The sequence below is a fragment of the Cannabis sativa genome, chromosome 3, assembly GCF_029168945.1.
Source record: "Cannabis sativa cultivar Pink pepper isolate KNU-18-1 chromosome 3, ASM2916894v1, whole genome shotgun sequence".
NCBI classification, from domain to species: Eukaryota; Viridiplantae; Streptophyta; class Magnoliopsida; order Rosales; family Cannabaceae; genus Cannabis; species Cannabis sativa.
Window position 1 is genome coordinate 13,427,037 of NC_083603.1, and position 17,352 is coordinate 13,444,388.

At 38.5% G+C, this 17,352-nt stretch overlaps 1 protein-coding gene and 1 non-coding gene across 2 annotated transcripts; one reads left to right on the plus strand and one right to left on the minus strand.

Moving 5' to 3' along the window:
* Positions 1-8,979: 8,979 nt before the first annotated feature.
* On the plus strand, positions 8,980-9,086 carry LOC133036411 (small nucleolar RNA R71). Its single transcript, XR_009687068.1, has one exon. It is a non-coding gene; the product is annotated as a small nucleolar RNA R71 (small nucleolar RNA).
* A 2,433-nt stretch (positions 9,087-11,519) lies between these two features.
* Positions 11,520-14,007, minus strand: LOC115709215 (large ribosomal subunit protein eL24-like). Its single transcript, XM_030637272.2, has 5 exons — positions 13,840-14,007; positions 13,013-13,088; positions 12,763-12,864; positions 12,424-12,572; positions 11,520-11,937 (listed from the first exon to the last, which is right to left on the minus strand). Exons 1-5 carry the CDS (start codon positions 13,848-13,850, stop codon positions 11,787-11,789), a joined length of 489 nt encoding a protein of 162 aa, XP_030493132.1. The 5' UTR covers positions 13,851-14,007; the 3' UTR covers positions 11,520-11,786.
* Between the last annotated feature and the right edge of the window lie 3,345 nt (positions 14,008-17,352).

Below are 17,352 nucleotides of genomic sequence, written 5' to 3' on the forward strand. Positions count from 1 at the left end.
CCTTAAACTTTTTTTTTTTTTTTTCAATTCAGCTCCATAAGTTGGAATAGTGCACTCCTCTCTACTAATGTAGTCTAAACTTATCCCCTTGATCAATAGGACTTTATTAGGCTTGTAATGTTAGGCTTGGGTTAGGGTATGGTCAAGGATGTATTTTAGCTAGCTCAACACCTAACTACTTCACTTGTCAAAAACCGAGCCTCTTCCAAAATTTTTTTTTTCTTTTGACTCACTTCCCTAATTCATTATACTCACAAGTACTTAATATTAAAGTCAACTTCTCTTGCTATGTTTATGCTCTTTTTTTTTTTTTAATTCAAATGGGTGAAACACCCCAAACTTAGTTGCAAATATATATATACTTTTTTTTTTTTTTCTTTGCTGATTTTTTTTGTTGAACTAGAAAGGAATTTAGTACTATATTATACTTATATATAGCAAGAGAAAGTTATTAAAAATGCATACTAATATACCTTGTGAGCTAATTCCCCCACCCCAAACTTACAACCCAACATTGTCCCCAATGTGGCTAAAAGTATGATCTTGAATTAGCTCGCCACAAATTACACTCACCGCACTCACCCTAAACTTAATGTGAAACTTGGCTCTTGACAAGTGAGCAATTAAGTTAGGATATATGTGGAAATGCAATTTAGAATGGATGTGATATGGATGATCGGGTTGCACAACAAGAATAGGCTAAACGGCTCAAACTTGGGTGACTAGGGAAAAATTCATTTTATAGGGAAGGTTAGAAAAGCTCAAACGTCCAAGGATGGCCTAAATCATTTCTAAGGGACAAGTCGAACTAGGATTTCGCTTCAAGGAGATGCACTAACCAATTCTAGATGCTAAAATTACATGTGAAATAATCGTATGAGAAATGCAAAGCATGGTGGAAAAATACAAGTATAAACTAGTGAGGAGAGACTAAGGGAAAACATCCATAATATCCAACAATGCAGCATGATAAGGCAACAAGTAAAATTAGGCAGCAACAATAATGGAATGGGCGGAAAGTATCATCATCGAGCAGAACACTAGGCCACCGAAAAACTTAAAAAAAACTCTCAATGCCAAACTAACAAACACATAAACAACATAGAATAAAAGTTCCAAGCACAAACGACAACATACAACGAGCACAATACAATCTAAAAACAAACAACACAAAACAGAAAAATATAAAATAGTTTAGGTATGAGAAAACTCCCTCTACTCGGAGTCCTCGTGGGGCTCCTCTGTATTCGAAGCTGATGGGCCTCCCCACGGGTCTAAAACATGCTGAGGGAAGTCCGGGAACTTGGGATCAAAACGGGGCGTAGTCCTCTTGAATGCACGCTCCATGACGGCGTCACGCTTCTGCTCATAATCCTACATCGCGTGCAATCGACCACACATTTGTTGTTGCACTTGCTCAAAGCGAGCAAAGCGATCTACGGGAGGCTCCGTGGCTGAGGACGTCGCTGGGGTAGGCGTTGTTTTCGGGGCTCGAGGTGGACCAAAATTTATAGGCCCCCGAGGATTCAGGGCGCCTTCTTCCTTCCATATGGGTACACCTGCCTTGCGGCAAAGAGCAGTAATGGTAGCAGGGAGGAATAACTTCCCCTTCCCCCTGTGTGCACAATCAGCAATCTCTTGGGCAAGGACAGCCCCGACGTCAACATCCCAGCCCATTCTAATGCAATAGAGCATCCAGGCGCGGTCTCTGCTGACGGTCGAATCATGTGAAGTGGGGCAGAGGGCAGTTTGCACGAATGTATACCAACATTTCAACTCGTGCTCCAAATCAGTGCGCCGAAATCGAAGATTGCCATAATTATCAAAACTCCATTCAGATCCTGGCTTAACGAGCATCGGCATCATGTCACCCACAGTCTCGTCGCTCACCTGCCCTTTTTGCGCGGAGTATTGGCACTCGACAGAGTGAAGCCCAAACAGGTCGTTGATTGCTGCAGCTGAAAATGAGACTGGGACTTCACGCACCACCACTACAGTGGGCCATTCTTGGGATAGGAAGTTGGCGTAAAATTCCTTGACAACTTCCATGACCGCCTGCTCTCTTTGTTGGACAAAAAGTCCCCAATCTCGCTTATGAATCGCGGCACTGACCCATTCGGGCAACTCATCAATATCCTCAATATCGGCTACTAATCCACGCTCCATATAAAATTCCCGATTGTCCACCTTCTCGTGATACTTTGTCTCAGCTGCCGGGCAATGAAACTTAGGAATTTCATGCAGGGATTTCTTTTTATTCTTGTTGGCGGTCTTCTTAACTTTGGGCATTTTCTTTTCTTTTCACGTGCACACTACCCCAACACAATGAATTTTTTCTTTGCTGTTTTACTCACGGCTGCCCCTCAACACAACAAGAACTCTTACAATGTGCTTCACTGTCCCCAACCCAATCTTGTTCAAAAACTACTACTTTTGCCAACCCACACCACACCAAGTAAAATTTTGACACCTTACACACAATCCATGTAGTACTTGGCCATGATACTTCCCCTGTGGAACTCTTCCAATGTCTAATTTATCCAACACCACAACTCAGTTCACACTTGCACTATGTCTAACACTACCACTGCCAATTCAACACCATTGCACTAAGAATCACCAGCATACAAACACGGCAGAGAACAGTGAAACATTCAAAACCACACAAAAAAAAATTCCAAATTACAACCCCAATTTCACAATCACTACTTTTCTCAAATTTTCCAATCTTTCTCAGCCCAATACTCAAAAATTCCACCAAATTCCAATTCAAATCTTCCAAACCAACATTATCACACTCGGTTACCACCCGTGAATCATAATGAGAATGTTTAACACCATTTTAATATAGCATATACTAGCAGTCCAACTACACCCACCAAGTATGCAATTCAACCAAAATAATTTTCAATTTACCTCACCAAACCAGAACTTAGCTCGGGCTGGCTGAAATTTGCTAGTTTTGATTCTCTGGCTCAAATTTTTTTTTTCTGTGCAACCGAGCTATTGATTCGAGTATGGCAAGATGTGTTGGCTATGAATTTCCTTCTCTTCTCGTGCTCGACAACTGGGTTAGTGGAGGGAGCCTTGCTGTGTGGAGTTTGCTGCTTCGGTCATGGTTCGTGTTTGGGAGAATCGAGTGTGGGCTCTGGTTTGAATTGGAAGTGGGTGTAGTGTGGTTCGAATGGGAATTTCGAGGTTGGTGCTTGGCGTGAACAAAGATGGTGCGAATGGTGAGTGCTTGGGTGACTTCGGGGGTGCTACTGCTGTTGAATGAAGTGGCTGAGTTGAGTCGAATGGTGACTCCGTTTCGTGGTTGGGTGGAAACTCAGTCAAGTGGGTGAAGTGGTGAGCTGATGTTGTAGGTAGTCACGGTGGAGGGTACGGGTTTGGAGGCTGGATTCGTGGTTGAATGGATGAAGGGAACGGCTGGGTTGTGGTGGTGGCTTCGGGTGGTACAGGGATGAGAAATGAAGATGATGATATGGTAGGGTTGAGGGTGGAGGAATCTTCGGCTGGTTCGGGCTGGAGGGTTGTTCAAGAGAAATGAAGAAGATGATGTTGAATGTGGTAGGGTTGAGGGTGGGCTGACCAAAGAATTGGGCTGGTCAAACTAGCTGGGGCCCAGTTGACCAAAGAATTTGGCCCAAAACTGATTTAAATAATGTGAAGTGGGGTCTTTGTATCTCCAAAAATTACTTGGGCTCACTCAATTCAACACTAAAGTACAACCTCAAATAATTTGTCTGAACAATAATAGACCTATCCAATGATTGAATCATGAACACCATGACAATCACATGTTTTTTTTCTGACAGACCATTCACTTTATTTTTTCAAACCCCAGTTCATTTGATCAGCCTAACACCAAAACACTTCTTGCTAAGCTGTTGCTATAGCAACTGAACAGCAACCTGACACCCCAAACTTAGTGCTTTTGCCCAAATCAAAATTTCTTCATTCCACAGCCTTTTTCACTTGATTCCCTGCACAAAAAAAAAGAAAATTGTCAATTTCACCATGACAATTATTTATAGCTAATTATAATATATAAAGATATAATTTCTTTTTTTTTTCTTTCTTTTCTTTTTCGTTTTTTCTTTCTTTTTTTTTTTCATTCTTTTTCAAAAAATTTTCTTTCTTCAATTCAATCTTTTTTTTTTTTTAGGCACCCCAAATTACAATGATCAAGCATCTTTTAAAGAAATCGAGGTCTTCTCTCGGTTGACCTCGCCTCTCCAATAGTGTTTCAGCCGCTGCCCGTTCACTTTAAATTCCCTCCCGGATTGTTGATCTTTCACTGTAATCGCACCAAAAGGAGTCACTTCTTGCACAGTAAACGGGCCAGACCAACGGGACTTTAATTTTCCAGGGAAGAGTTTGAGCCTTGAATTAAAGAGTAACACTTCTTGTCCTTTTGCAAAAACTCTTTCCTTGATTCTATCATCATGCCATCTCTTTGTCTTCTCCTTATACAATTTAGCATTCTCATAGGAAAACAAACGCAATTCATCCAACTCGTTCAGCTGTAACTTTCTTGCTTCTCCAGCTGCTGAAATATCCATATTGAGATTTTTTAGTGCCCAAAATGCCTTGTGTTCTAACTCCACGGGAAGATGGCATGCTTTCCCATAAACTAGGCGATATGGAGACATGCCTAGAGGAGTTTTATATGCTGTCCTGTACGCCCAAAGTGCATCATCGAGGCGTTGGGACCAATCTTTTCTGTTGGGATTTACAACCTTCTCCAATATGCCTTTAATTTCCCGATTAGATATTTCAGCTTGCCCGTTAGTCTGTGGGTGATAGGCAGTAGCAATTTTGTGTTTTACACTATATTTTGCCAAGAGGGCAGCCAACACTTTGTTCACAAAGTGTGTTCCCTCATCACTTATCAAAGCTCTAGGAGTCCCAAACCTTGTAAAAACATGTTTATGAAGGAACTTCATAACCACTCGAGCATCATTCTTGGGACTAGCAATTGCCTCCACCCACTTTGACACATAATCCACCGCCACTAGAATGTAGAGATTCCCAAAGGATAGTGGGAAAGGTCCCATAAAGTCGATACCCCACACGTCAAACAACTCCACCTCCAAGATACAATTAAGAGGCATTTCATTCCTGGCGGAGATATTTCCAACTCGCTGGCAGCGATCACATTGTTGAACAAAAGCATGAGCATCTTTAAAAATAGAAGGCCAATAATACCCGGATTGAAAAACCTTGGCCGCCGTGCGTTGTCCACCAAAATGGCCACCATAAGGAGCTGAATGACAATGCTCCAAGATACTTCTAACTTCACCCATTGGCACACATCTCCGCATAATACGATCGGGGCACTGCTTGTACAAGTATGGCTCATCCCAAAAATAAAACTTGCTATCATGAAGGAACTTTTTGAGCCGTCGCTTGGTAAAATCAGGTGGATAGGCACCTCCAACTAAGTAATTGACAATGTCTGCATACCATGGTACCCGTGTTTGCTCTACCACTAGCAGTTGCTCATCTGGGAATGAGTCTTGAATTTGTAATTCTCCCTCTAAGTGGCTGCTGTGATTGTTAGTTTCCAACCTAGAGAGATGATCCGCCACTTTGTTTTCTGTCCCTTTTCTGTCTCGAATTTCCAAGTCAAACTCTTGTAGCAACAAAACCCAACGAATAAGCCTCGGTTTAGAATCTTTCTTGGTTATCAAATACTTGATTGCCGAATGGTCAGTATACACAACAACCTTGGTTCCCACAAGATACGATCTGAATTTCTCAAAGGCAAAAACCACCGCTAGCAACTCTTTCTCAGTAGTGGTGTAGTTAATTTGGGCATCAACAAGAGTTTTGCTTGCATAATAAATGGAATGAAAGATCTTATTCTTCCGCTGCCCAAGAACAGCCCCAACGGCAAAATCACTTGCATCACACATGAGTTCAAAGGGCAATGACCAATCGGGTGCTACAATCACGGGGGCCGTAACAAGGGCTGTCTTCAACTTCAAAAATGCTTCATTACATTCAGCGGTAAACTCAAATGGTCTATTTTGTTCCAGCAAGTTACACAAGGGTTTGGACACCTTAGAAAAGTCTTTAATGAAACGCCTATAGAAACCCGCGTGTCCAAGGAAGCTTCTTATGCCTTTCACCGTGGTAGGGGCTGGTAGCTTCTCAATCACTTCTAGCTTTGCCTTGTCAACTTCTATCCCCTTGCTAGACACTTTGTGACCCAACACAATACCCTCTTGAACCATGAAGTGGCATTTCTCCCAATTAAGCACCAAGTTGGTTTCCTCACATCTTGCTAACACTCTTTCCAAATTCTCCAAACACACCCCAAATGAATCCCCGTAGATAGAGAAGTCATCCATGAATATCTCCAAAATACTTTCAGCCATATCCGAGAAAATAGCCATCATACACCTTTGGAAAGTTGCGGGAGCATTGCACAATCCAAATGGCATCCTCCTAAAGGCAAAGGTACCATATGGACAAGTGAAGGTGGTTTTCTCTTGATCTTCCTAAGGCTATAGAAATCGATTGTAACCCGAATATCCGTCAAGAAAGCAATAAAACTCTTTTCCCGCCAAACGATCCAACATTTGGTCAATAAATGGCAGCGGGAAATGATCCTTCCGAGTAGCATTGTTTAGCTTCCGGTAGTCCATACACACCCTCCAACCGGTCACGGTTCGAGTAGGAATCAACTCATTGTTTGCATTAGCCACCACCGTGACTCCTCCTTTCTTGGGCACACATTGAACAGGACTAACCCATGAGCTATCCGAAATTGGGTACACAATACCATAATCTAGCCACTTGATCACTTCTTTTCGCACCACTTCTTTCATGACGGGATTCAATCTTCGCTGATGCTCAACAGAATTGCTACAACCAGCTTCTAAAAGTATCTTGTGCGTGCAAATCGTTGGACTAATACCCCTTATGTCCGCCATAGTCCACCCAATTGCTTTCTTATGCTTTTTCAACACCTCTAGCAAAGCACCTTCATCTTCAACTACCAAGTTTGATGCTATAATAACTGGTAGCGTGTCATTCTCCCCCAAATAGGCATACTTCAGATGGCTTGGCAAGGGTTTCAACTCCAACTTCGGTGGTTCTTGGATGGAGGGTTTTGGGGGCTTAAAATTACTTTCCTTCAACTCCAAAGATTCAAAGGGCTTCTTGAAGTTAGGAATAGGTTGCAATGGCTCCACCCAAGCAACTTGGTTGTCTTCATCTTCACTCAAGTCTTCAAGCTCCTCAAAAGAACTTATAAATTTCTCATCCCTCCAAGCTTCCTTGTGAAATTTTTCAGCCACTATCGAGTCAATTACACTTATGCGGGAGCACTCTTCTATCTCATCCGGAAATCTCATAGCATTGAACACATTAAAGGTGACTTTTTGGTCATTCACCCTCATTGTGAGCTCCCCATTTTGCACATCAATCAGAGTTCTCCCGGTAGCAAGGAATGGTCGACCCAAGATAATAGGCACATCTCTATCAGCTTCATAGTCTAGGATGATGAAATCAGCTGGAAAAATGAACTTGTCAACCTGTACTAGAACATCTTCTATTTTTCCTTCCGGATGGGCCATGGACCTGTCAGCAAGTTGCAATGTAACAGTTGTAGGACGTGCTTCACCAATACCCAACTTCTTAAAAATCGACATAGGCATGAGGTTGATGCTTGCACCCAAATCACATAAAGCTCTTCCAACATCCCGCCCCCCAATAGAACAAGGGATTGTAAAACTACCCGGATCCTTCAACTTCGGTGGAATCTTACTTTTCAACATGGCGCTGCATCCTTCGGTAAGTGCTACAATTTCAAACTCCCCCAACCTCCTTTTCTTTGTCAAAATGTCTTTTAAGAACTTGACATAGTTCGGCATTTGCTCCAATGCTTCCACCAAGGGAATATTGATATGGAGCTGCTTCAACACATCTAAAAACTTCTTGAATTGCCCATCTTGCTGCTGTTTCCGAAATCTTTGAGGAAATGGAAGGGGTGGTTTAGTACATACTGGTGCGGATTGTCGATCGTCGCATTGCTGACCCGATGCTGTATCAACTGGTCTGGTATCAGCAATTTCCTGGGCAGTTTTTTTACTCAATTTTTCGTCGTTTTGGATTGAAGTGGGCTCCCCACTACCCTTTATTTCCTCCTCGGAATTTTTTAGATGCTTGCCACTCCTCAAGTGAATGGATTTGCATTGCTCCTTCCCATCCCTCCTTGGATTCTCCGTGTCACTAGGCAAAGAACCTTGCGGCCTAGCTTTTAATTCATTGGCCAAATGTCCAAGTTGCAACTCTAAGTTTCGAAGAGAGGCAGCTTGACTTTGTATCACCGCATCATTTTTGGCCATATAATCCCGCATTAGACTCTCCAAAGAGCTTGGTTGGGCATTTTGAGCATGTTGTGAATGTCGGGGTTGTTGTGAAAAACCCGGTGGATATGCTTGTCTTCCTTGGGCTGGTGCGGTACTTGAGCTTGCTCCTTGACCTCCCCAAGACAAATTAGGATGATTCTTCCAAGATTGATTGTAAGAGTTTGAGAATGCCCCATTGTTTCTATTAAAATTCTGATTTCCCATGTAACAAACGGACTCCGGATTAGATGGACACTTCTCAAACACATGCCCTTCTCCACAAAACACACATGAGACATCATCACTTTGAATGGCAGCAGCTGGTTGAATATTTTTAGCGTTTCCAATACTCAAATTCTTCAAAACATTCGTCATGGAAGCCATTTGAGTTGTCAAAGCTGTTATTGCATCTACCTCAAGGACCCCCGCCACTTTTCTACTTGTTGGAGCTCTAGTGTTGGACCATTGGTAGTTGTTACTTGCAATGGTCTCCAAAATCTCAAATGCTTCATTGTAAGACTTCGACAAAATAGTACCATTGGCCGATGCATCTAACACCATTCGAGAAGCTGCATTCAAGCCATTATAAAAAGTTTCCATCTGAATACAATGTGGAATGCCATGATGTGGACACTTTCGCAAAATTTCCTTAAACCTCTCCCACGCATCACTTGTGGACTCATCTTCAAGTTGCTGAAAAGACATGATCTCACTTCTGAATTTTGCATTTCTAGTAGGAGGAAAGTATTTCCTCAGAAACTTCTCAGCAAGGTCATTCCAATTGGTCACAGAATCAGGCGGCAAAGTGTTGAGCCATGATCTAGCTCGGTCTCGTAGTGAGAATGGGAATAGCTTCAACCTTAACACCTCTTCACTCACTCCTTGGATCTTGAAAGAATCACTCACCTCCAAGAATGAACGGAGATGGAGGTGAGGATCTTCAGTTGGCATCCCGCTAAATTGCCCCACGGTTTGGAGCATTTGAAACATCACTGGCTTGAGCTCAAACTGCGGTGCTTGTATTTCAGGCCTCACAATGCCTGGATTGAGCTCGTTAAACATGGGGGCTGCATACTCCCTTATAGCCCTCGCTCGATCATCTGCCAATATGATGGGATTAACAATTTGTGGAGCAACCCCATCATCATCAAAATTCTCAGCCATGATGTCTCGGCCCTTAGCCTTTTGGACCCTTCTTCTTCTTCGGAATGTGCGTTCAATCTCGAGATCAATAGGAGCAAGTTCAAAATCCTCTTGTTGGTTCATACACTATAGATACCTGAGATTTCAAAGACAAACCAGCAAGATTAAAAGCACAAAAATTCTTAGAATGTCAATTAGTTGATAAAACAAAATTTAGAACTTAAAGTCCCCGGCAACGGCGCCAAAAACTTGTTGTGAAAATTATATTGCTTTATAATTGCGCAAGTGTACACAATCACAAACAAGTAATACAATGATAAGTAATCAAAGTTCGTCTCCACAGGGACTTTTTACTAAATAATGTTAAATCAACTAAAAGTAATTCCAAGAATTTCAAATAAAAATAAAATAAAATCACACATCAATTCACAAGAAAAATTTATAGCCTTGAATCTAAACTTGAGAACTAATTTTTTTAAACTAAATAAACTAAAAATAAGAAACTAAAAGTGATTAAAATGGTGGTAATTTCAGATTTGGGAATTAGACTTGGGTGATTAATTTCCACTTGCATGTCCCAGTTGATACAAAGAATGACCCAAAGCAATGAATCAAAGCAATCTGGCAGTTAACAAATTTCAACAAAAACCAGCAAGCTTTTTCCAAAACTTGCGAATAACCATTCATAATCTCACAATGCATTCCTACATCAGTTTAGATCACAAATAGCCCAATAAAGCATCAAATCCTTAGTTATACATGGTAGCAAAATATTCCTATTTCACTACTAATTAATACCTAAAAGAAAAGGTAAAAATCATGCATCAATTAGAGGAGTTCAACTAGGTCTTGCTTTTCCAAGTAAGATCTAGCTTGCTAAATGTTAAAAATGGCCAAGAATTAACATTCATTCAACATTTCATCACATCTAATTGAACAAAGACAAGATTACTTCATCATTGCAAAGCCAAAACACTAGTCCATACAAGGGTTTATAACCACCCAAATCTCAAAAAGTTTAGTTCATAGCTGAAATTAGAAACTCAAAACCAGAAAATGTATTGTTCATGAAGTTAAAGAAAAGCTTAAAGAGAAGAAAATGATACAAAACGAAGTGGAGAGCAAGAGAGATGAGTGTTGAGCTCAAATCCTTCTTTGAATGTTGCCTTCTTCTCCTTCTTCTCAATCTTCTTCTTCTTTGTACTCTCTTCCTTCTTTGTACTTAGAAACTTTTTTTTCTGCTGTAAGTTTTTCGTACTCCTATTCAAGTGCAGCCAGCCTCCTCTCTATTTCCTCTTTTTTTCTCTTTTTGCACCCCAATTAGGGTACCAAAGTTTACCCTAATTGGAAATCCCAATCATCACCCACTTGTCCTTCATTTTCCACATGTTTGTTGAGTCAATAGCCAAATTCCGCCACCTCAGCTCGTTTTTCTTTTCATTAAAGCCAGCTGGACTATCTGCCAAAATAAACTTACTGGGCTGACAAATTGCTACGCGATGATTGCTACAGCAATGCCAGTCAGCAATAATCATTTTCCTGCTCCTTTTTCTCCTTGTCCCAAACATTTTCAAATACCTATTCTTGTATTTTTTTTCTGCTTAAAACACATAAAAACAATAACATAAGTCTATTTAACACTTACTAACACACACACTTCCATTTATTACAAAGACACAACAAACTAGACACAATTACACAATATAAACATTAATTGCTCCACAATTCACATTAAATTCAAGCTTAAAGATATGAAAACAACTCTAAATCTTAGAGTTACCAGCATTATTAACATATATGATTTAGCTTTGAAGGGGAGTATTAGAATATATTAATTGTAAAAATTAAGAATAATTTTACTTAGTTGCCTATTCTCTATCTTAATTTCTTATTCAAATCTCTCGTACATAAATATATGTTATTCTATTGAATGATATACAATTTGATTACCATTTACAACACCATAAAAACAACTTTTAAACATAAAAGCCACATTATTCTATGGGATGAAGGTGATGGTAATTGCAGCTTCTTCAATAGAATACGAATCAAGGGCCAAGAACTATAAATGTACTCATCTCCCATATCCTGATAATAAGATAACAAAAGTACTAAGAATTCCAAAACTAAAAAACCACAGAAACAAAAATTCTTTGGCCAACCTACAACAGAAGGCCTATCAAATCCTTACAAAACCTTCTTTGACTTGAAACTACAAAAATATCCCCTATCTAGTACTTAGGAGTAGTAATAAATAGACGATGAAGCAGTTTCAACTGTTTAGCGCTTCCCACCACCACCACCAAGCTTCGGCCCCTTTGGTGCAGCTCCCTTCGAAACGTTACCCCTGCCCTTCTGTGACTTGGCCACTACTTCAGCCTTCTTGGCTTTCTTTTCATCTTTGGTTTTCTTGATTCTTTCCTTGATCTCACTAGACAGCACAAGACATAAAATATGGAAAGATTCAGTAAGCACTCTTTTTGCTGAGAATAATCTTATCTCATTTTCAGAAAGAATAAATATTCATAATGACTGTGCTAACGTGTTAGAAGGAACAGAACGAAAATTAAATATTTTGATCAAGTCCATTCTATTTCCACAGCCAAAAAAAGACCTTGAGTGATAAGAACAATGTAACAGAGAAATGTAGTAATAGTTTATAATTGTTATATAAAATAAGATTTAGATTTAGATTTAGATTTACAGATATGAAAAATATAGCTGTTTTGATTGATTTCATTGGCAAGAACTTGATTGAAATCACAAACTTCAAGTTCTTGAAAAAATGGAACTATTAAAAGAGAGATTCAATCCTTGCTTTTATATATATTAGGTGAACATGAACTTGCAATTATACTATGTACAAAATGGGAATATTAGGAAGTAAAAAATTAGCGGAAAAGATCAGAACACACACCGAAGGGCAGCTTCCCTTGCAGCATCACGAACTTCTGGCTTCTCAGCTCTTCTCTTCTGGATAACCTCCAAAGTGGCACCAACAATAGACCTAGAATAAGGTTTCTTTGTGGCACGTCTCCTCTTCCTCACTGCCTCTTGGGCGATATCCTAAATATAACCCACAATCATAAACATAATCAATTGCCAACTGATCAAATCAATCATAACTGGCCCCTCAATGGTCCATCATTATCCCAATGGTCATTTTTAGACAAGCTCATATGGGACCACATCAAAATTCCCCTTTATAAGACAGTATCTGACGTTTCAAATTTACAATGAAGGATGCAAAATCTACCTTCTTATGCTGCTTCCTGTACATGGCTGTCCAGGTCAGCTTAGATGGCTTCAGGCGATTGTGGAAATACCTCTTGCATTTGGAATTGGCAAACAAGAACACCTGCAGATCAATGGGAAAAATAAGCTCGTTATCACAGACAAAGCAAAATGATAGCTTCCTTCCTCAAGATAAAGAAAAAGGGAAATAAGAAAGCAGAATAATTAGTCAACAGCAAAGTTGAAGAAAGATGAAACAATATGATTCTCACCTGAGAATCAGAACGAATAAATCTGATGCCTCTCCCTGGGTATATCTTGGCACCGCTAAACCTACAAAGTTCAGTCCTACAAGCATAAACCAAAATATTAATAAACTGCATTGAAAATCAATTACAGAGTCACAAGACACTCTCAACTGAGAGAGCAAAGATAATATCAGGTCATTTTTTGTTTTAGGTGCAAAACTCTAGCAATTGCTCAGTAGGCACTCGTGAAAGTCGAATCCCAGGGCTGATGGGAGCAAACCATGTGCACTACCATTCAACAATCAACAAACCCCTCGTGTAGAACAACAAATAACTTCAAGCCAAGATCTCAAAATAAAGTCCAAATAATCACATTTCAAAAATTCTATTCAAGTAATCTTCTTTTGTGATTGGTCAAGCATCATATATACTTAAATGCATATACTATATAGATATATATATCAGAATGTTACTAAGCCTGCCCTTATTCTGTTAATTTTGAAAACAAATTTCTATACTTCCTGGTTCTAATACAAGATACATTAGAAATACCAATAAACATCATACACCCAATCTTAGTACTCACTTTAATACTCTGCATCACAATTTAACCTACCATCAGAACCCTAAAATCCCAAATGTTTAACCATATTTTAATTCACTTCCAAGCTTCATTTCTCCACCACAATACCATGCAAAATCGATAGAAGCAATACAAGTTTAACAATGAAAATGAAACTTGATCAAACTATGAAATGTAAACCATCAGCTTAAATTTACGACTTTTCGGAGAATATAAGCTGAATGATCTGATATCAGATCCAAATAGCAACAGAGGAATAGAGGCTCACTTGAGAACCATGGCCGCTGATGTTGATACTAATGGCGCTGCCTCCTCCTCCTCGTCCTCTGCCTCTGGTGCGGAAACCCTAGGAGCCCAAATATAAAGCACAGGAAAGTATAGAATAATACATAGATAGAATCGACCTCCTGAGTTTCGGAAACTACGAAAATGCCACCACTTTGGGTAGGGCTGTAGAGTAGTTGTGGCTTTACGGCCCAATAATTGGAGTCCTAATTTTTTTTTTTTTTTGAAATTATTTTACAAATACACAAAAATAATAATAAAAATTATAAAAATACAATTTTAGGGAATTTTAAATATTTTTACGATTTTTTTGATTTTATTTATAGAAAATACAGTCTTGTTAATGCTATACTCTTGTCAATTTATTGTTGATTTTTTGTTATCTGTACGTTATTTTTTATTGTTATATTGATGTTATTTAGATGTTATTTTATGTTACTTTTATGTAGTTTTCTTATTGTTTTTGTGTTGTTTTTATGGAAAATCGTAAAAATATAAAACAAATTCATTAAACGTAAAAATATAAATTTTTTACAAAAAATAGTGTCTTGTGTAATTAACCTTTTTTTTAAGTAAAAAAATATGGAATAAGTTGAGCAATATTTTTTTTATATATAAATTAATTGTATATTAATCTAAGGGATATGAGGATATCATAATAAAAGTATATCTTAAAGAATATAGAAAGAAAGGTAAAAATTAAAATATATAAAGTAAAGTGGGTTTATAATTTAATTTCCTCAAAAAATACTACTAAGAAAATTTTAACAAAAAAAAAAATAGAAATTATACAATATATCAAAAAATTTTAAGAATTAATTTTTTTATAGCATAATTTTTTAATGTATTGAGATTATAAACTTTTTGTTCTTTTTTATATTTATATGGGTTTTTTATGCCATACTTCTGTAATTAAGTTTTTAAATACCATATTTTAAGTCTTTTTTTTTAATGAAAATAGAGATTTCATTGAATAGCTAAAGCCGCTAATACAATAGACTAAAGAGCATAAAGAATATTGCTCCCAGAAAAATACGACTAGACCGATAATTAGAATCGCAAGCCAAACAATGTGCGACTTTGTTAACAGATCATTTAACATGACAAACTTTAACATTGTTCAAAGAAAATAAGAGCTTTTTGCAATCTTGGACGAGAAGACCGAAGATAGATGACATTTCAACAAAGCTAATAAGAGCTTGAATGGCCACAAAACAGTCAGTTTCCATCACAACATTGTTCAAAATCTTCCTCTTTATCCAACTTAGGGCTTCCTTGATACTCAATATCTCAACCATTGTTGCTTGTAAACCACCAATTGAATACATAGTAAAAGCCTCCATGATAAAACCATCACAAGTCCTAGCAATAAAACTAGTTCCACACGCATTCTCTATTGAAAAAGTTGCTCCATCCACATTAATCTTAATCATATCTAACACGGATTTAGTCCAACAATCTTTGCTGCCAACAATAATAGGTTTGTATAGAGCCGGCTCAATACGACGAGACTGAGCATATCGCCATTGATCAAGAACGTTATGTGCCACAGCAACAACATCAGCAACTGACCGCGAGCAATTCTTCCATAAAAGCTCATTACGAGCTTTCCAACTTGACCATCCCACCATCAGAAATTCTTCAACTGCTCCGTCTCTTTTTTTGACCAAAACTCAACAAACCAGTCATGAAAACACGAAGCAACAGAGGGAAGAGACCAATTACAGATCTATTCCAACATGACCGAGCAAAGGGGCAATTAACCATGATATGGAGGATTGATTCAACCTCTCCATTGCAGAATACACACTGCATATCAATAGGTACGTGCTTGCTGTTAAGCGGTGTTCGAGTGGGGAGATAACCTGACAGTGCACGCCATGCAAAATGGATCACTTTTGGGGGACCTTGAGCTTCCAAAGTTGCTTCCACAGATCAGATTCCAACTGAATATTCCAATCCCCTCTTAAATATTGAAGGTGCTGGTATGAGCTTTTCACAGAGTAAAAACCAGAAGCTTCCATTTTCCAAAACTAGACATCCTCACTTATGGAAGAGCTAAGAGGAATACTAAGGATGATATGGCTGTCCCTGGAAGCAAAAATATCTTATATTAACTCCTCGTTCCACTCCCTTAAACCAGGTTTCATAAGATGATAAAACACGCTACAGTGTAACGCCCTAATGCTAAGGCACGCTTGTTGGAAATTATTTTACCAGGATCTTAGATCTACTCACAAGTATGTTGATTAACACCCTAAATATGAACTTTCTAAAACGATGAAATAAACACGTATAAAGTTTAAGAAACCTTACATTGGGTGCAGTAGAATTAAATAACTCCTTCCGTTCAGATCTCTAACCCTTGTATCCTTTCTGTAGCAGAGTATTATCAAGATCTGAACTTGGATCTCTTTCTCTGAATCTTTGATGCTGAAACTCCTTTACTGATGATCTTTCTTCACGATCTTCCTCACTGTGATTGAGGTATTGCTTGCTGTGTGTGGGCACTACTCTAATCACTAAGGGGTTTCAAAATTATCAAGGAAGAAGAGAGAGAGAGGGTGGCGGCCAAGGTAGAGAGAGAGGCTCAGGTTTTTCTGAATCAGAAGTGTAATTTTCCTGAAGCCTTCACTACCTATTTATAGCATTCCACTAGGGTTAGGTTTGAATTATTTGGCATTAAAATAATGAAAATATCAGTTTAAATTACCTACAAAAGTGACCGGCCATGGCTTATTGGGGTTGGGCCTTGCTTTTTGCAATTTTGCAATTTTAACACTTTTGTATCTGATTTTCTCAAAAATACCAATTTTCTAATTCAACCATTTAAATGCCAATTCTAACTATTTAATAACTATAAATAATTATTAAATAATATTGTCATTTATCATATTTATTAGATGAACCATACAAAGTATCATAATTAACAAATATGCCTCTAACAACTCTTTCTTTACAATTTCGCCATTACTTAGTGAAAATTTCACAAATAGACATAGTCTAATTTGTGAATTATAATTGATTAATTAAAACCAATTACATGAGTCTTACAAACAATATTATCTCAACTAGTGCGGGGACCATGGGTCTATATAACCGAGCTTCCAATAAGTAGATCAAGAATTTAGCACTAAAATTCACTAACTTATTAATTCTTCGTTGAATCCAAGCATAGAACTTAGAATTGCACTCTCAGTATATAGAATGTTCTATATGTTCCACCATATAGACGCATCATTAGTTATCCATTGTTATAATCCTAATGTGATCAATGATCCTCTATATGAATGATCTACACTGTAAAGGGATTAGATTACCGTAACACCCTACTATGTATTTAATCCTTAAAACACTTGACCCCGTATAAATGATATTTCAGCTTATGTGAAATGAGTACTCCACCATGTATGTTCGTTTGGTCAAGCTCGAAGGAGATCATCCTTTGCTTACTATTCGCCAAATAGAAGCTATAAATTCCATGTTTATGTTAGCG